The 21,599-nt window shown below is 33.5% G+C and overlaps 1 protein-coding gene across 7 annotated transcripts in view; it reads right to left on the bottom strand.

The window, feature by feature from the left end:
- Positions 1–21,599, bottom strand: part of CTPS2 (CTP synthase 2) — a 148,406-nt gene that overhangs the window by 113,275 nt on the left and 13,532 nt on the right. For all 7 annotated transcript variants that reach the window (XM_051984446.1, XM_051984449.1, XM_051984443.1 and 4 more), the window contains exons 5-7: positions 9,059–9,175; positions 7,834–7,917; positions 4,144–4,224 (exon numbers count right to left, since the gene is read on the bottom strand). In XM_051984446.1, the coding sequence (XP_051840406.1) occupies positions 4,144–4,224; positions 7,834–7,917; positions 9,059–9,175 (282 nt within the window). The remainder of the gene's footprint in view (positions 1–4,143; positions 4,225–7,833; positions 7,918–9,058; positions 9,176–21,599) is intronic.

The raw sequence follows: 21,599 nt of genomic DNA, 5'->3' as shown, positions 1-21,599 counted from the left end.
TATGACAAAGTATGTGACATATCTATTGGTTGGGGAAAATTCAGCAGTCAAAAGAAATCTAACCCATTTAGATATCTGACAGCTTGACAGTTCAGAATCACTGCATGTCATTTTAATGTGTCTGTTGTAGTTAAAATATCATTGTTAAATTTACAGTCACTAGGTTTCATCATTATCACAAAATTCTACAATTAAACAACTTTACTTATGCATGATTTGCAGGCATTATTCTAAAAATGCACATGAAAACCAGTAACTTCTAGAAAGTATAAAATTATAAAAGCATTAAGTTTTACTATTTACTATCCTACAATCCCTACCTTCTTAACCTCATTAAGAGGTTATTCCTCATCCTGTGGAATTCACCTCCACTATTTGATTCTCACTCACTCTAACTTAAAAATGCTAAACTTATCATATTCACAAACACACACACACACACACACACACACACACACACACACACCCCTTTACTCATTTCACCTGATTTATGGTGTATAACATAAACACGGTTCTTTCTGATGTTTTACAATGATTTTCTGACTTGCTATTTTGTTCTTCAGTAGCTACTGCAAATATTTTTCTCACAAGGAACTAAGTACCCCATTCTGACTTAAAACTGATGATTTAGCCTCTTAGATCATTTGACTTCTCTTGTACAAATTCAACTCTTAACTAAAATATCTTCCAAATACTGTATATTATCTTAACTTAAAGCTTAGAATACATATTTTTTTAAAAAAATGCTTTACATGAAAACACCATGAATCCAGTCACAGAACATCCTAAGCAGGGAAAAGGACCAGAAGAGTTAGGGCAAATCATAAAAGTATATTAGAAAAAGATGGCTGAATATTCTAATTGAATAATAATAATAATTAGTAATAATTATTATTATTATCATAATTTCTGTATGAAGAAGATTAATCATCCATTTCTAGAGATTAAAACAGAAGCTTTTGATGAGAAATGTATCTTCATCAAGGATTTCATAAGACTTTAAAAATAATACTACTGGAGTTGACATTAAAAATTAATTTTTGTCAGGTATATTGTAGAAAGCACAACCTAGCAGTGGGACTCTGTAAGATTATATTAAATTGCTCTCATCTTAAAAAAAAAAAAAAAAAAAAAAAAAGCTGTACATAATGAGATTTGTGATTTCATAAAGTTTTTTTTGTTTCTTGTATATGGAAATATTCATGTTTGTTGGCATTTGTGAAGTTCAGAATAATAAATAATTTTTTAAAATAAATTACTAGAGAAAAAAAAAAGAGTGGTATAGAGCTTTCCAGAATTAATTATCCAAAATACTAATGTGAAAGGATTAATAAAATATATCACATATACTAATTAATTAAGATATTCCCTTAAACTTCTTGACATATTCAAAAGTAGTCAACTACATAATAGATAATTTTGAATTGACCTAAGAAGCTTGAGGCCTAAGGAGTGCTAAAGAAGACCAAAGTAGGAAGATTCTAAAGAAAAGATATGTTTGCTTAGACTTTGAAACAGTATTTTTCAATTTATGGCAGGTCAAAGTTTTCCAATGATACTATTCACTCTTGTCTTCCAGTGTTAACTAAATAAATCGGTTCTTCATTATGACTGACCTAAATCTCTCCACAAAAAAAAAAAAAAAAATCTTAATACATGAGCCCTGATAAATTAACAAGGCAAGGAGCCAAAAAAAATTTTTAAATGATCATTTTTGGAAGAATCACCAAGGCAGACTTGTAGAAGAAGAAAACATCCATTTAATCTGACCAAACAATAAGTTAAAGAACTTCTATTTTATATATCACTTCAAGATTTACAAAGTACTTTCCTCACAACTGAGATAGCTCATGAAATTTGATATAGTGGCCAGAACATTGAAACAAATGACAGGAAGACTGGAGTTCAAATCCCACCTTAAATACTTACTAGCTATTGGACCCCAATTCAAGTCACTTAAGTTCCCTAAGTATCAGTTGCCTAATTTGTAAAATAGAAATTAATATTAACATCAGCTATTTCACAGGGCTATTGTAAGGATCAAATGAGGTAAAATGAGGTATAAATGAGGTATAAAATAAAAATCAAATGAGATACAAAGCAACTTTACAAGTCTTAAAGTAGGTGACAATTTTAGACTTTTATAGTCCCCATTTTAAGGCTAATGGTGTTACCAATGGTCAGAAACATCCTAAGTATTATAGCCAGCTCTTCTGATTCCAACCGTAATGCTCTTAACATAATTCAGGTAGCCAACCAAAGATGACACGACCAAAAGCAGTGTTAGAAACACCAAAAATATGTGTGGTGTTGTCTCCAGATGATGTGAGCTGTGACGTAATGAGTACAAAATATACATTCCAGTGGCAGGAGGTAAAGTGTTGCTCATAGATTGGCAAAGGAGAAAACAGTGACATTTCACAGGACTCCCTGTTTTCAGTATTTTGGCCTGAGATTAAAATGATATTTTTTTTTAATTAGAAAAAATAAATCTTACAGACCATTAAGTCCAATCTCTCATTTTACAGATGAGCCAACCATGACCAAGGGATGTTGCATTCAACATAATTCAACATTTGTCAAAGGTTATAAAGACCGTCTATAGCAGGAGAATTTGAATCCAGATTTTAATGAAAATAAGGAAAAGGAACTTGTATTTCCAAATACAAGACTCTTTTGATCTAAGGAGTGGGACGTTCTGACCCCTTGGGAAGGGAAGGGACTTTACTGTTCCATAAGAGAAGACAAGAAAGATTTATTTAGGCAAAAAGGGAGGGAAGGAGACAGTAAGGAGAGAGGAAGGGAGAAAGGATGGAAGACAGGAAGTGGGGGAAGGAGAGAGGGAGGAAGAAAGAGAAGAATAAGAAGGAAAGAAAGGAGGAAGAGAAAAAGAAAGAAGGAAGAGAGGGAGGGAGCAAGGGAGAAAATCAGGGAGGAAAGGAAGAAGTGAGGGAGGGAGGGACAAAGAGAGGAAGAGGGAGGGAAGGAGGAGAAAAGAAGAAAAGGAAGAATAAAAGGAGAAAGGAAAGAAAGGAGGAAGGAATGAGGGAGAAAGGGATAAAGGAAGGAAAGGAGGAAAGAGTTATAAAGAGGGAAGGAAGGAGGGATAGAGTGATGGAGAGATAAAGGAAGAGAGAGATAAGAGAGATGGAGGGAGAAAGGGATGGAGAGAAGGAGGGAAGGAGGAAAGGAGAGAGGGGAGGAGCATTTAAGTACCTACCACATACTATGCTAAACATTACAAGTATTGCTTCTTCTGATCCTCAAAACAACTCTTCAAGGTAGGTGTTATTACTATTATCTCCATTTTACAGTTGAGGAAACTAAGGCAGGCATATGTGCCCAGAGTTACAAAGTTTTATAATGTAAACTCACAAAATTAATTTAACACTCTCTTAGTTTAGTGAAGAGGAAGATGCTTTTATTTCACAGAACTTCCCTTGACTTTTATGTTGCATAACCTAGGTCTTCTTGTCTTCATATATCTTCTGCAAGTAGTAAGGGAAACAGATGTGGTCTAGTTTATAGTTTTGAGACACTTGGGCACTGAACCATAAAGCAAGATGTTTGTCATGACCTTAAATCAAGATCTATTACTCACAGGATTAAACATCCCATAATTTATTATTGGAACAACCAGAAGATGATTCATTAGACAATGTAACTTCTATTTCATCTGTGAAACTGGGTTAATCAAACATACCCCTCTAACTGGGAAGAGAGAGTAAAAAGATTAAGAGAGACAGAGACACAGAGAGAGGAGAGACAGAGATAGAGGTAGACAAAGACAGAGTCAGAGAGAAAGAGACAGAGTCAGAGAGAAAGACAGAGACAGAGACAGAGAGATAGAAAGACAGAAACAGAGAGACAGAGACAGAGAAAAAGAGACAGTCAGAGAGAAAGACAGAGACAAACAGAGACAGAAAGATAGAAAGACAGAAACAGAGAGACAGAGACAGAGAAGCGGGGGGAGGAGGGGGAGCAGGGAGAAGGAGAGACAGAGACAGGGAAAGCAATATTATGAATTCCCTAAAATTCCTCATTTATCTGGTTGTAAAAATATCCTGCAGTACATTAAGGGTAGCACCATATTAGCAAGACAATAGAATATAGGAGAAATGAAATCCAAAGGACAGAACCAACCTGCTCAGGTTCAACGTGGCAAAACATGGATATCTTTTCCTTTACAGCCATTTCAATGGGCTTTGAACTTCTGCACACAATCTGTATCAAAGTCAATGAGTTACAAATCAGTCACCAGGAGACTAAGATAAAATACAATTCTACAGACGTTAATCATTCATTTTGTGATCTAGAAAGGAGCATATTCTTTTTAATAAGAGACTCTGAAGTTGGTCCAAATCATTATGAACAAATGCATTAATAGTAGGTGACATTTAAACAACATATTAATTTTATGGGGGGAAAAACAATTTTATATCCGTTATCTCCTCTGATTCTCATTTTTTTTTTAAATCCTATGATCCCAATTTTGTAGATAAAGAAACTGAAGGTTAGTTAAAATGACTTTTCTAAGGTCATACATTTAGGAATTGAATCAGGGCTTAAATCAAGAATTTCTAACTCTATATACAGTATTCTACCTAACACTACAGCAAATCTGTGGATAAGTCCTGAATTCCAAAGTAACTCAGAAGTGTGTGTTATAAAATACATTATTATATAACACATAAATTCAGATATAATGACAATTAAAGATATCATTATAAAACCCTAATGAATACAATCACCAGCCATGATTCCAGAAGGCCAATGATGATCCCCTGAAAAAAAAAAGTGACAGACTTAATAAGCAGAAAGACTTGAGTTTTATGGACATGGCCAACATGGAAATTCTTTTTACTTGACTGTTATAAGGGTTTTGTTGTTCTTTTCTTTTCAGGAGAAGTAGAAAGGGGGAAAAATTAATGCTTGTAAGAGAAAAAAAGTATAATTAAAATTACTTCCAAAAACATAACATTCATTAAACTTTAATGAAGTTTAAACTTCATTCATTAAACTAAAAGATAAGATAAAGAAGAGATTTAGATTACTCATTATCTTGAGTTATTGTTATTTAAACCAGAAATAAAATTTAAATAGTGAGAGATTTTAAGTAAATGCTTCAGGAATACAAAAAGGTATCATAAGCAGAATTACTGTACTGAGGGATGTCCCCCACATTCATGATGGGAAATTCAATTCTTAAATGATACGGCTATGTAATTGTCCTACTATCAAATTATCAACAAAAACAGATGATAATGAAAATAGTAATAGCTTACTTCATACATATGTATTATATAAGAGTATATATTATATAATGTAATATATCTGTATCATATTTTGCATATCATATTTATATTTTGTTTATTGTATGTTTACATATTTGTTTGTTATATTTTATATATAATTATATGTTATGCAATATATGGCATATTACAAAATATAATGCAATTATAATAATAATACACATAATAACATTGTATAATGTTATATAATAACATAGCACTTCAGGACAATGGAAGGACAGTATATTAAAGTGGAAACTGCTGAATTCCTGGCTCTCATACTTTGTACCAGTATGATCTTGAGCAAATTACATCACCTCTCTGTTGCTCCATCTATTAAGAGGTGTTTGGCCTACAAGATCTCTAAGATTCCAGCTAGCTTGACATCTATGATCAAAGAGAATATAAATACTTAGTTGAAAAGTGGAAGCAATACTATACTTTTTTGTTTCCAAACAAAACCTTGTATAGATATAAAATTTGTTACACAACTAAAAGGCACCTCTCTAGTTCAAATCTCTTAATTCTAAATGAAGGAACTGAGATGCAAAGTTCTAGAGAGATTTTCTCAAAATCAAATAATTAATTAGTGGTAAGGTTTTCTGATTCCAATATCATGTTTTTCCCTACTATTCTGCTCCAATAATGCAGTTGTGTCTTGTAATATTCTTCTCTAAAATATAATGTTCTCTGGGAGCGGGTTTCTTGGGGAATTTCTGTAGACGGTCTTAGTTTCACTTCAGTAATCTCCCCAAATGCAGCCAGATATTAAAAGTCCAAATGTTTTATTGTCTCCTTCAAATTCTTGTCTCCTTCACTTGGGGGCCAGCTAGTTTTTCTGGAGGCCTTTTGTAGTTTTGGTTCCGAGAGGTTAAGCTGCCCTCTCTGGCTTGTGAATATCCCGGACTGAATCCTGGCTGAGGCTCCGAGAGCTTCTACTGGGCTTCTGAGTCTGGCCCTGAGAGCTTCTTGCTTATATGCTGTACACTGAGTATACACCAATCATTATATCACTAGGAAACCATTATTTGTTGTAGGATTAAATCAATCCTAAACTAGATTTAACCATTGTCTCCTCAATTCCACTTACTTAACACCTTGTAAGAATCCTAACAGTGTGTATGTTATTTGTACATTTTCATAGTTAAGGGTCTTGGTTAAGCAATTTGAGTGAAAGATGCTACAAAAATTAAATCCCAGAAAGGATTTCTCACCCACTTAGCAGATCAAGCAATAGCCTTGAAAGGAAAAACAACTTTAAAAAACTTAAGAATTCTGATCAATGAAATAACCAACCATGTGTTCAAAGGATGTTAAAGACCATCATCTAACGTAAAGTGATGAACTCAAGATACAGAAGCACCCCAACATTTTAAGATGAATCCTATTTGACTCTGCTTATTATAAGATTTGGGGTTTGGATTTTTCTCTCTCCCGATATTTAGCTAAGGATTGGGAAAAGAAGTTAGCAATAATGATCCCAAAAAGATATTTTTTTTTTAAACGTGCAGAAGTTAAAAAAAAAAAATAAGTACAGACAAGTAGGGCAGTTTTTAAAGTAATGTGCAGAATTTATTATATACTTTTTAAAAAGCTAATGGTAGGTTCGATACTTCTTGGTGGTCCTGGTTTGGGGAAGCTGGTGGAAGCAGCTCCTTTGGATTGGCCTTATAGCTCTCAGTAGTGTTATATTACTCCCTGTCTGCATACCTTGTTTGATCTGAATAGTCCAAAACTCATTACCTAGAATGATTAGGTTGGAAGAGAAAGTCAAAGGGTCTGTTAGATTGATGGTGTTAAAAGGACAAGGGTGGGAGCCAGTGGCCCAAGGAAACCAACAGGAACCAGAAGGGGATAAGGAATTCGATAGGGAATGTGAAGTTATGCTACAAGAATTTGAAGAGATCTCAGTGTATAAATAAGGGGGGGGACTGAACGAGATAAGGTGAGATCTTTCAAGACAGTTGTGAAAATCGAGTAAGGCTTCATCTATTTCTAAGTTTGAGTAGGCCTGAAGGACTTTAAGCATTAAGTCAAGGGCATATTTAAAGTGTCTCCTCCCAGTTATCCTCTTAAGGGCATATTTAAAGTCTCCTCCCTATTATCTCTCTAAGGGCATACTTAAGTCCCCTTCTTGTTATCCTCCCTATTTCAACCAAATGTGGGCAACTATGTATTGAACTATTAGTCAAGTTCAATTTCTTGGGTAGTTCTGCATTTAGAATGTAAGATCCTCAGCCAATAAGGATGAGTGTCAGTGGTGGAAGGGGGAATTTGCGTTAGGGATTAAAAGCCCTGACTTTGCCCCTTCCTCCCTTCGATTGTCTGCTGGATGGGTGGGACACCTGATTCTCGCGAGAACATATAATAAACTTTGCTTTGCTTCTTAAAAAAAAAAAATGCTAATGGTAGGAAATGAGGATCCATGGTTTCTTGGAAAATCTCTTTGAGTGTTCTATCTATTTTTATATATGGAAATGCTTTTTTTGGAAAGTGTCTAAATTCAGATTTTTTTTTTAAATTCAAATAAACAAAAACTTACCAGATCAGGAGACAATCCTAAACCTCTCAATGCCCGAACACTATTTTGTGTAGGTTTAGTTTTCTGTTCCCCTGTAGCACTGGGCTGAAAGAGAAATGTTAAGAGCTGAAATTTTAACAATGTAGATTGGCCCTACCCAAGACAAAGAATAAAGAAATACATAGAATAATTATGCCCATTGAGGTCAAGTAAAGTGGAAATATGGACAAACATCAGTGAATCTGATCATCACAGACAACTAATTAACCCATAACGCTCCAGATTGAAAAAGAAAATCAAAAGAAAATGGAATATTTCCAGATCAGCTTTTAAGAAATCTGATTCAATTAACTATTCATTTCTTTCATAACCCGCATCTACATATAACATAATTACTTTTCCATTTAATAGCTTAGGACAGAAGTAGAGTCTGTTAGCTATCTCTGGTCAATATAACTAGAAGTTTTAAATAATTTTACAGGATGAGTGATCCTAAATTATCTAAGGCTTCTTCCACTGTGGAAGTGTTTCCTAATCCAGACTTCAAAGCAGGACAATATGATATAAAATGTTCTATGAAGTTCCTCCCACCTACCTTCTGAAATCTTATTACAGATGTCAGAGATAGGTTGGAAAGGAAAGGGGAGTAGGTTTGAAACTAACTACAAAAAGAAGCAGAATACTCAGAAAAGACAAAATCATCTTTTTAAGTTTATACTTCACTATCATTGGTGGTAAGTTTTGTAAATAAGTAAAAATTTGCCATGAACCTGCACAAGAAAAAAAAATCTACTAAAGTGAAATATTTGTGCTGCAAAGAAGTACATTTATCTGAAACTAAAATTGGCTTCTTTATTTTTTAAGTAAGTTTATATATCATGTATAATTAGCTAACATCAGCAGCATTCAGCTCAACTTTTAAATCTTCTGTACAAGGAAAGGATAAAAGCCCACAAAAACATCTCTTAAAATTAATAATACCTCGAATTTGTACAGTACTTGAAAGCTTACAAAGCTCTTTACATGCATCTTCTCACTTGATTCTCACAATCCCATGAGGTATGTGGTAGTATTAATCCCTCATTTTACCAAAGAGTAAACAAAGTCTTAGAGAAATTAAGTGACCTGGCTATGGTGACATAACTAGTAATCACAGAGCTAGTAAGTGACTGAAGTAGTATTTGAACCTAGGCCTTCCCAACTCCAAATTCAGTACTCTTTCCTCAACACCCTGCTGAAAACCTACCTGTGGAACGAGACTAACATGGATATTACAGAAGTTCTCTCTTTTTGCTTTAAACTGGAATTGTCTAAATGCTTCAACAAATGGCATGCCTTCAATGTCTCCAATAGTGCCACCCAGCTGGAAAAAAAAAAAAGTTATTGTTTGATAATTTGATAACAAAGGAATGATGAAAATATATACATACATACATATCTCCTATTCTGGTACATATCTCCTGTTGTAGCACTATCAGCCAAGACCGATTATTACTCCTTTATGACTAAGTGCTACATGTTTTTAAAGAGTCTAAAAGAAACAATACTTACTAGCTGTGTGACTCTAAGCAAATCACTTAACCCCAATTACAAAAAGAAGGAACTTAAAAGCAGACAAAACTGGAAAAAAAAAAATCAGAAGAGGCAGGTGATGGAAACCAATTAATGAGAGAGATAAATTAAAAAAAAAAAAAGCAAGAGAAAAATAGAAGAAAAGAGAGTGAAAGAGAGGGGGACTAAAGAGCAAGTAGAGGAGAGGAGAGATAATTTGGAATGGATTTAAAAGGAAGAGATAGAAGACACAGGCAGAGGGAAATAATCGAGGGATAAAGATAAGAAATTGGACCAGATAGATACTAGCAGATACAACAGTAAAAATGTTTGAGATAATAGAGAATTCTAGTAACATCACCAAAAAAGCTGAATGTAGCTGGCCACATCTATTAGAAGATATTTAATACATTTCCCCTAAATTAAGTTCAAAAATGTTTTCAGAAGTAGACATTTGGTATGTCCCTATTGCTTCTAAGATAAAGATAAATTTCTTTTTTTTTTTTTAATTAAAGCTTTTTTATTTACAAAACATATGCCTGGGTAATTTTTCAACATTGACTTTTGCAAAATTTTCTGTTCCAAATTTTCCCCTCCTTCCCCCCACCTCTTCCCCTAGGTGGCAGGTAGTCCAATACATGTTAAATATGTTAAAATACATGTTAAATTCAATATATGTATACATATTTATACAGTTATCTTACTGCACAAGAAAAATCGGATCAAGAAAAAAAAAAAAAACCTGAGAAAGAAAACAAAATGCAAGCAAACAACAACAGAAAGAGTCAAAATAATATGTTGTGATCCACAGTCAGTTCCCACAGTCCTCCCCCTCTGGGTATAGATGGCCCTCTTCATCACAAGATCATTGGAACTAGATTGAATCATCTCATTGTTGAAGAAAGTCACATCCATCAGAATTGATCATCGTATAGTCTTGTTGTTGCTGTGTATAATGATCTCCTGGTGGCTCTGCTCACTTCACTTGGCATCAGTTCATGTAGGTCTCTCCAGACCTCTCTGAAATTATCCTGTTGGTCATTTCTTACAGAACAATAATATTCCATAACATTCATTATAACACAATTTATTCAGCCATTCTCTAATTGATGGGCATACATTCAGCTTCCAATTTCTTGCCACTACAAAAAGAGCTGCCACAAACATAAAATATAAAATTCTTATCCTGTATTTTTTACTTTCAAAAATTTAAAGACCTTACACATTCTGTCTCCAATTTGTTTCATAGGCCTCCTTTTTCATTCTTTCTAACCTGCAGCCAAACTGTCCTATTTGCTATTTTCTGAAACTGGCATTCAGTTCCAACCACCATGCATCATGATTCTTACAGTCTCCCATCCCAGAGGCCCTTCTTACTCTCTTTCCACAATTAAGTAAGCTAAATCAACAGGTCTCCCTTCACAAGTCTCATTATACCTGTCCCTTCTTCATCATTTCATCACCTGCATTATCAAAGAGGTATCTTAACTAGCTGCTCTGCCTCCACTCTTTCTCACGTCAAAACTATTCCTTGGCACTGCCACAGTAAGTTGTTTTGTTTTGTTTTCTCTAAAATCCCTGGAGTATAAAATACCTTCTCATCTATACCTCTCAGAATGCTTAACTTCCATCCAAGCTCGACATAGATGCCATCTTCTAAGGGAAGCCTTTGATGAAGACTTTGGGAGGCCCTTTGTTAGCAATCTCCCTTCTCAAAATATTTTTTTTCTTTTTTTTCTTTTTTTTTTTTAAATAAATTTCTAATTCGTTTTAAACATACAAAATAAGGGGAAAAAATCTCTTTGTACATAGCAGAACATGAGAGAGGATTCAATATAAAACAGTAAATTTCCATTTTAAGAAAACCTATATAATAAATACCACAAATTGTTTTTTGAAGCTACCTAACTTTTTTTTTTTTTTGCTTCCTTCTCGTTTTCTTTTATTCTCTGCTGTACATTTTTTTCCTCCCTCCCTCTCCCCCATCCAAGGTTACAATGATGGAAATAAAACACACAGATCTCTATAAACATACATGCATAGACACATATACATTCATATACATATATGTAAGACCAAACTATGCATATTTCTACTTGTTATCTCTTTCTTCAGAGCTGTCAAATTATCTTTCATTTATACATCTATTTATATATTATTCCTACCTTCCCTCCCTCCAATAATAAAGTTTTTGAGGACGGGGCTTCTTTTTGTCTTCATAACTTGCACCTCTAGTCTAGTACACATCTAGTACAGCAATCTGTATACAGTAGGCACTTATGAATTGAATAGCAACAGATTATAATCATTCTCCAAATATCATTTAAAAAGGTTAACTAGAAATACTTTTAAAACTGAAATAATTCATCTCAGTCATAAATTAAGCTAATTTTTAATTTGTCTAGACTCATAATATTGAAGTGTTTATTATGGAGTAAGTGCTGGGCTATGGAAGATATGAAAGAATTCTAACAAGAGTACCATATGCTCCTGGAGTCCCGGGGCCTGACTAACTCATTTTGGTATTGTAGGTTACCTATAATTGACTTAGATTAAATAAGTTTGCAATCCAGATAAGAAAATAAATTTAAAAAACAAAATAAAACAAATTAAATAAAATTAAGTGCTACATGGCAGGGTGTAAAGACTAAAGCCAGAAGGTAAGAAATTCAGCAAAAGGAGATAGATCACTGAAGGATATATATGGAAAATATGGAAATTTAAACAGTCTTGTAATGAAATCACCTACTTCCATCATTTAAATTCTCACCTCTAGGCCCCTGGTCTAGCTACATTTTCAAAGCTACATTCACAGGTGTTGTGAGATCCATATGGAATGGAAATTGAAAAGTATTTTGTAAAGTGTTGCATAAATGCTAGGTGGTATTATTATTAGCTTCCAATTATCAGGCCTCCAGTCTGATGATGACTTCATTACCTGAGCCTTCTACTATACTGCTAATTAACTCATACAATGTTTATAGGGAGAGAAGCTAGGTGGCACAATAGACAGAGTTCTCCTGACAGAGATCCAGCCTCAGACATTTACTGACCCTGGGCAACTCACTTAACCCTGTTTGCCTCAGTTTCCCCATCTTAAAGTAAAGTGGACAAACCAATTCAGTATCTTTGCCAAGAAAATGCCAAATGGAAGTCACAAAGAATCAGATATATCTGAACAGTAAAAACGTTTATAGAGTTATATTAGGGGGTACTGGTAAAAGTTTAAGTGAGTTGGGGGAGTAAGGGGAGAGGAGTATTTAAACACTTTTAAATTTAGTCTGCATTATTAAGTCTATATTCAACAAACAACAAATTAAGCCCTAATTTATAATGATTATTAATTTCTCAAGATTCACAGTGAAAACCTGACAATGGTTGTTCCAATATATCTATCTACTTTGCTGTCACCCAAATTTTGCATGTTTAAAACTAATTTCATTTTTCCCCTACACCCAAGAGAAAGACTTCCCTCTATCTTCATGGTAGCATAATTCTTACCGTTATCCATCATGGAGTCATCTTATATTCCTCACACTCTTTTCATAAGCAGGTGTCTAATTTCATATTACCTGTTCCTGACTCCAGGGACATCCATCACATCACACTTGGAATACTGTAAAGAACCAGGTATTCTACCTGCAAGCTCTCTTCTCTCAAAACCATTTCCTGAACCTGCCAAATTAGGCTTTCTAAAATAGCAGTTAAATCATATCACTCTCTTGCTTTAAAAAAAAAAAAAAAAAAAAAAAAAGCCTTCCAAGGCTCCCCCATTGTCTACTAGATCCAAACTGTCTACTAATCCAAAATGTCTACTAAAGTCCAAATTCTTTAACCTGGAATGTGGAAGTCTACAATCTATTATCCAACTTTTTTTTTTTTACTTCTCTGAACATAAACTATAACTATCGTTAATGATTATTTATTAATCCAGGTTCAAACTTGGCACATTCCCATTTCTGAAACAAAATCTAACTTTCCCCTCACCTTTTCTATCAAAATCCTATTCTATCATTCAAAGGCCTTCTCAAATCTTAACCTCCCATACTAATGATGAAACAAACTTTCCAGTAGAGAGGAGACAGACTCAAGATGCAGAATGATACATGCCATTTTCAGATGTGACCAATGTGGGATTTTGTTTTGACTATAATTATTTGTTATAAGCATTTTCAGCCTTATTTTTTCACTTGAAAAGAGGAAGTTAAGAAGAGAAGGAAGTTTTGTTAAAAAAAAAAAAAAAAAAGCAACAAAAAACAAACAAGAAAAGAGATCTATTGAAGCATTTAAAAGCAAAAAAAAGAAATGAAGGAAGATCTGAAAGAGGGACATGACCAAGGTAATTTAACCTTCCATACTAATGATGAAATAAGCTACTTACTTCCTACTAGAGAGGTAATGGACTCAAGATGCAGAATGACACATACCATTTTCAGACCTGAACAAAGTGGGATTTTTTTTTTGATTATATTTATTTGTTATAAGCATTTTCAGCCTTATTTTTTTAGTTGAAAGGAGGTTAGAAAGAGAAGGGGAAACATCCAGAGTTTTGCAAAAAACAACAGCAATAAAAAAAACAAACAAAAAAAGAGATCCATCGAAGCATTTAAAGAAAAAGAACTAAAGAAAGATCTGAAAGAAGGAAAGACAACCAAGGTAACTTTAAAAGTAGAATGTTAAACTTTTAAAATATTTTAAAATTTAAATTGAATTAAATTTATTTACTTAAAAATAATATTAGTAATTTAAAATAAAATTTTAAATTTTAAAATGCTTCAAAATATATTTAATGTCATATCAATATTTTTTATCTTTGTATAATTTTGTCACAAAATATGGTGACATAATAAAATATAATGTGTTCATATTATAAAATATGTATTTTTGAAGACAAGTTCTATGCAACAAAGAGTCATATTTTCACAATCATTTTTTTCTGTATTACTTTATACACAGAAATGCTTTGGGGGTAAAAAGGCAGGGGTTGCTTACAAATAAAAACTACTCCTGGCAATACAAGCTCACAATGATCTCATTTTGGCTTTGCATTTATACCAATAAATTTGTGTTTATATCTTGTTCCCTCCTCTCTACAAAAAAAAAAAAAGTTAAAATCCTCAAAAATAAAAACTATTATACATTTTCTATCTTGACCTTCTCCCAGGAATCTCCTCCTCCCACTTTCAGTGCCTCTCTCAAATAATTCATTAATTGAATGAGTAGGATTTAAATAGAGTTTAGAGAAAAGTTTCAAATGGGAAAAAAAAGTTAAATTTTACCTTGATTCAATATCATTTATATAATCAAAATAACTTTATCCAGTTCTATTACAAATGTTACCATCACTCTAATTATCAGACCAAAGATCAATTCCAAATAGGTAACAGTGGACTCCTAAAATATGAAAAAATTATCTTCTTAACTACACATAATTCATACCATAAATAAATAGTTAAATATAATAATTAATAGTGCATAATCAAAAATATGAAGCTAAAATAAAAGTATCTTCTTATTCACACATAATACAGAAATGCAATACACTTAAAATGGATCAAGATTATCATCTAATTTCCATATTTTACAGATGAGGTAAATTGAGAAATTAAGGGTCTTACTCAAATTCATACAAGTAGTGAATAGCACAGCTGAACTCAGATCCTAGTAATCTTACCATCTTGGACTCCTGCCATCACTACACTTAAAAAAATAATAATAATAATAACAACAACACCACTCCCAAATCTTCTCATCAATGTTAGGAATAGCTACTAAAAAGACATTGATAAGATCAAGGGGAAAAGGCATGATGAGACATGCCACTGGATATTTCTGCAACTAATTATAGCCAAAACAGCAAGCCACTTGAGTGAGGATTTGAAAAGGCAATTGTGAAATTATATATTTTTTTTAAACCAGCAGTGAACAAAATGTTTTCAAAACATTTCTTAATGATTACCATTGAATTAAATTAAGTAACATTATACACTGTATTTTTAGGGACAAAATGTCACTATTTTAATGCTTGTAAGGATAAAAAAATTTTTTTCTTAGTTTTCAATTAGTCAGACATGACAGCATATCCCTGTTACCTGGAAGGCTGGAGCTATTATATCAATTGAGGGCAGGAATTCTGAGGAATAATGCCTGTGCCTAAATTAAGTTTGGAACTAATATTAAGAGCCCCAGGTGGGAGGGGACACCAGTAGGTCTAAAAAGGGACAAAATGACCCAAATCTGAACTGGAGCATGTCAAAGCCTTCACTCGAACTGATGTTGGATATACATCTAACTTAGGTCAGATAGGAAGTTGGTGTTCAGGCATTTTAGTCTTATCTGACTCTTCATGTCCCCATTGGGGGAGGGGAGGGGTGTCTCCTTGGCAAAAAAATTGGAGAGTGTTGGCATTTCATTCTCTGGCTCATTTTGCAGATGAAGAAACTGAGGTAAACAGGGCTAATTAACTTATTTGTCTAAGATCACACAGCTAGAGTCTGGGGCCAGATTTGAACTTATGAAGATGAGAAAATAGGAAGATCCAGTCTCAAAAAAAAAATTTGAAATTTTTAATGAATGATAAATTTATATAATCAAATTATACCATGGAAGTCCCTAAGAATATAATTTTTCAAACAAAAAAGAGAAGTAAAAGGGACTGACGTACAAAGAATATATATCCTATCAATTGATCAGGACAACATTCCCAATTAAAAGGATACACAGATGTTAAAAAATGTTTCAGGGGTAAATTACCTGAATTCATAAATCAAAATAAATATACTCTCTAAAATCAAAAAATATATACTCTCTACATAGTTAACATTGGTTCTTACAGCATTACTAAAGTATCAGATTCTGAAATTAGACCTTTAAACTTATCTGCTTCTGCACTCACATGGCCAAAAATGAAATTGCACATATCCTGTCAAGCAACTGGAAAGTTTTCCTTTTACAACACAGGAATAAAGTTCCGTCCAGTCTTCCTACCAAGAATCTTCCAGTGTTATAAATTATAATGGGCCAGAACTCTGGAGAAATATACTTGAGGCAAGGATTCTTACAACAAGATGTTAACTCAGTAGAATTGATAAGACAATGGTTTAAGACTAGTTTAGCATGGTGATTAATAATTCTCTAGTTCAGTATGATTGATTTAATCTTACAATAAATAATAGTTCTCTAGTAAAATAATGATTGGCTTATACTCAGTATAATGAATGGATTTAATTATAATAGATTATTTAAGAAGTCAAGAGTCAGACCTAGAGGAGAACTACACAAAGACTTGAAGACAGAAATCCTCATGGTGGCTGGCCTGTCCTCCTTCACTTCTCCACTGAGATGAAGGCCCATCTGAAGGTCCCCCATAAAGCTAGCCCAGCCCCAGGCAAAGGAGACAGACTGTGAAAGAGATAATAAAGACTTTGGACTTTATTCCTAACTATTCTTATGGTAATTACTCTGCTGAAACCAAATTCTGCTGAAACCAAGACTGGTCCCAAGACCTCCAGAAAGCTAACCAGAACATTACAATTAATGATATATTTCTAAATCCTAAATCTTCACCCCACCTCCACCTCCAAAGGTCAGGAAAATAAACTCTGTACTAATTATTTAATTGTACTTGGATTTTTAAGATGGTTTAATGACTTCACTTCTGGTCCTCTTTGTGTTACCCTAGCTAATGACATATTCATCTATATCCATCCATAGATATCCATAGAAAGATGATGGTATAGATACATATTAAAGATAAAATAAATAAATAAAACTTAAAGATAAATGTTAAGACAGACAAATGGTAGATCAACTGAGATGGTAGCCTGATGATAGATCAATTGATAGATAGCAAATCTAGCTATCAATATAGAGAGATCTAATCGAGACACCTATTATCTGTAGATCATAAGCAAATAGTGTAACCTCCTAGCACTTGTTTTCTCATCTGAAAAAAAGGGGAATAATAATACATTTCCTATCATTATCTATAATTTATTTACTTCTATAGGCCCATTTTTAATACATGATAGATTATTCTCAAGCAGACTTTGTCTTTGACAAATAGCATTTTAAGTATAATGACAACTGAAATATTTATAGAATGTATCATGTTAGTGGAAAAGAGTCAAGGGCTGTCTGATGGGAAGATCACTAGAGTTAAGCAGCATGCTGGCTGAGAAATGGTCCCAACCACTGGCTCTCCAAAAAGAAAATTATTGCTCAAAACACTTTCTTTCTTTCTTTCTTTTATTTAACTGCAGAGCAATCAGGGTCAAGTGACTTGCTCAGGGTCACATAGTACATTTGGTCCAAGATCAAATTTGAACTCAGATCCTCCCAACTTCAGAACCCATACTGTCTTCGCTGGGCCATCTAGCTGCCCCTCAATATAGTCTTGAGTTTAAGCTGTATTATTTATATTTTCCCCATCATTTTCTTAAATCTAAACTATCAACAAAACAATAAGTCAAACCCTGATTTATAGTATGTAACAATTTCCAAGATTTAAATACCCTGAAATTTTTTAAAATTGCTGAAGTTGATTCAAGCTGGCTCCAAGCTATCTTTGCTGGATTTGGACTAATAAATGCCTGATAAAATCCTTTTTAGTTTTGAATTTTATTATCTTTTAAATCAGGTTTACTTCAGGGCCTACGTTAGAGGTCTTATAACATAGAGCTTCTTAAACATTTTTCACTTTCAACCCCTTCATGCCAGAAAAATTTATATGATCAGGATATATAAGCATATTAAGTAGATATACAAATCAAACATTTACTGATAACAATCGTAAAGAAATTTATTTTAAAACAATTCTTTGCTATGCATATAATTTTACCATATGTTAAAGATAAAAGCAAATTTGTATAAAAAGGAAATGAATGTTATTTATTTTTACATAAAGTATTAAATCTTGGTGGAATATTCAATATCTTTTACTGTTATCAAATTTTTTACAACTCCCACATTCAGTTACATAACCTCATATGGGCTTGAAATCCACAATTCAAACCTTATCAGTTACAGAATATTTTTTCCAGCCCCTACTATCCTTCAACTTTTATTTTATCTCCTCTAAGATTATCTCCTCTTTACATTGTCTATGTCTGCATGCTGGCTCACTAATTGGAAAATAGCTTCTTCGGGGCAGGAAGACCTTGTTCTTAATGCCTTTCTTTTTATCCCAAGGGCTGAGCACAAGGACTGGATTAATAAATAAATTTAATAAATAAATAAAATAAAAAGTGCTTAATAAATGCCTGTTGACAAACTAAAGCTGATATGTTTAAATATATCAGCTTTACTGGATAGCATATTTTCTTCATGACAGGTTAAAATGTTATTTTCTAACCTCCTAAGTCACATTTATGGAAGTTCCAAAAGTGTAGATTAGGAATAAGCTCTCACAACCATGAATTCCAATAGATTTGGGATGGAAAATGCCATCCACATCCAGAGAAAGAACTAAAAGGATAGAAAAATATTATTTTCACCTTTTTTTTTGTTTGTTCTCTTTCTCATGGTTTTTTTTCCCTTTTGGTTTGATTTTTCTTGCACAACATGACAAATATGGAACTATATTTAAAAGAATTACAAATATTTAATTTATATCAGATTACTTGTCTTGAGGAGGGGGAAGATAAGGAGAAAATTTTGGAATATCAAGTCTTACAAAAATGAATGTTGAAAACTATCTTTACATATATTTGAAAAAATAAGATATTCAAAGATGAGAAAAAAGCCTGAATTCAATTCAAAAGTTCTCATATACTTGGACAATTTCTGTATGTGTGTGTATACAAGAGTGTGTGTGTTTATGTTTGTGTGTACATTATATAGTACTATATAGTATAGGAGAGGGGGAAAGAGGGAAGAGAAATACAGAAAGAATAGACAGAGAAACAGAGAGACAGAGGGAGGGAGGGAGGGAGGGAGATAGAGACAGAGACAGAGAGACACAAAGACAGAGAAAGAGAGAGAAGAGATAGAGAGACAGAAAGAGAGAAAGAAAAAAACAGAGAGAGACAAGAGAGGCAGAGAGACAGAGACAGAAAGACAGAGAGAAAGAGACAGAGACAAAGAGAAAAAGAAAGGAATGGAGGGAGGGATAGAGGGAGGTAAAGAGAAAGAGGGAGGAGAAGAAAAAGGGGGAGAGAAGAGATAGGAAGGAAAGAAAGAGGAAAAGAGAGGATTATGGGAAAAGCAAGACTGACAGACACAAATTCTATATTCTAAGGCCTCAGACTTATACTTGGACAATCATGAGCATCCTGGCATCATGAACAACTTGCTGTATTTGAAGTCCAGGTATGTGGGTCTGAATCCCAGTCTTGTGCTTGCTAGTTGCTACTTGCTATATACACATTAGCGTGATCTTAGGCAGATCACTTCAGTTTGATCATCTATAAAATGAGAAAGTAGGGCTAGATCCCTTGGAATCATAGTTTTAGAATGTCCAAAGGGACCCTGAAAATCTTCAAATCCAACAGTTTCATTTTACAGACCAGAAAACTAAAGTGTCCCTTCTCACAGTAAGTTAAGTACTACAAAAGTCAGGATTTGAACACAGATGTCTTGACACTAGAAACAGTTCTTTTTGTCCTCATTCCTTCCCAGGTGCCAGTCCCATGATCTTAAATGCAAACATTAGAGTAATAGAGGGAAGAACCATTTAACACTTGTCCCAGTTCGGCTGTGCCAAGACTAAGCCAATAATAGCTGCCTTCCAAAGCCAAGCCAGTTAAACATCAAAGGCAAGAATGTCAAGCCATGAAACATGAGGTACAACTGAAAAAGGCACATGAGAACAGGGACCACAAGGTCATCACAACTGACCAGCCAACAATAATTTTTTCATGCCATGGGAAAAGGATAAGACCTTCATTTCTTATAAGTGAATAGAGAATTTCCCTTGATCCAGTAAAAAAGTCAGTGTATTTATTATTGTTCTCTAAAAAATGATAAGCAGGCTGATTTCAGAAAAGCCTGAAAAGACTTACATGAGCTAACGCTGAGTGAAATAGGCAGAACCAAAAGAACATTGTACACAGTAACAAGATTATGTGATGATCAACTGTAATGGATTTGGCTCTTTTCAACAATGAGGTGATTCAAGGCAATTCCAATAGATTTATAATGGAAATGCTATCTGCCTCCAGAGAGAAAATTATGGAGACTGAATGTGGATCAAAGCACAATATTTTCACTTTTTGTTGTTGATTTGCTTGATTTTTTTCTTTTTTATGTTTTTTTTCCCTTTTGATGAGCTTTTTTTTTTTTTGCACAACATGACGAATATAAAAATATGTTTCAAAGAACTACATGTTTAATCTATGTTGAACTGTTTGCTGTCTTGGGAAGAGGAGACAGGGAAAGAGAAAAAAATTTTGGAAGACAAGATTTTGCAAAGATGAATACTGAGAGCTACCTTTGCATGTATTTGGAAAAATAAAATACTATTTGAAAAAATAAAATATGAGATTTCAGAAAGGCAGCAAATAGAATACTGGATCTGGAGTCAAAAAGTTCAGGCTTAAATAGCTGTGACCCTAAGTTAGTCATTTAATTTCAGTTTGTCAAAGTTTCCTGATCTGTAAAATGGGGATGATAAAAATAGTCCCCCAGAGTTGTTGTGATGGCAAAATGAGTTAATATTTATAAAAGTACTACATAAATGCTAGCTCTTATTCTTACTGCAGAATTATTATTTCCATTGGGTTTTCCCAGCCATCATGTTAAGATACAGGGATTCTGTCCCAAAAAATATTTACTGAAACTACTATCTATATAAATGTGAGTGGGTGATTCAGGTTAGATTCCTCAACACTGATTGGAGGTAAGGCGGACCATATAGAAAGGAAGATGATTGAAAGTTATGAGCAACTGAGATATCTGACATTAAACTTATGGAAACAGTAAACACTTATATCCAAATAATTTTATTACTAATAAGAATAGTTAGCAAAAGAGCTTTAAGGTTTACAAAGCACTCTACAAACATTATTTCATTTGATCCTCATAATACTAGGAGGTTGATGCTATTATTAACAGAAAAGGAAACCAAGGCAGACATGTTAAATGACTTGCTGATGGTCATACAGCTAGTAAGAGGCCAAATTTGAACTCAGGTTTTCCTTATTCCCAGAACCATTTACTATTAGGCTTCACTTAAACATAAAGAGCTATAAGCAACTTAAAAGCTTATGTTTAGGCTAGCTACCAAAAAAAGACAGAAG

The sequence above is a fragment of the Antechinus flavipes genome, chromosome 3, assembly GCF_016432865.1.
Source record: "Antechinus flavipes isolate AdamAnt ecotype Samford, QLD, Australia chromosome 3, AdamAnt_v2, whole genome shotgun sequence".
Lineage (NCBI taxonomy): Eukaryota > Metazoa > Chordata > Mammalia > Dasyuromorphia > Dasyuridae > Antechinus > Antechinus flavipes.
The sequence above is the reverse complement of the archived record's forward strand: the minus strand, read 5'-3'. Positions and strand labels throughout refer to the sequence as shown.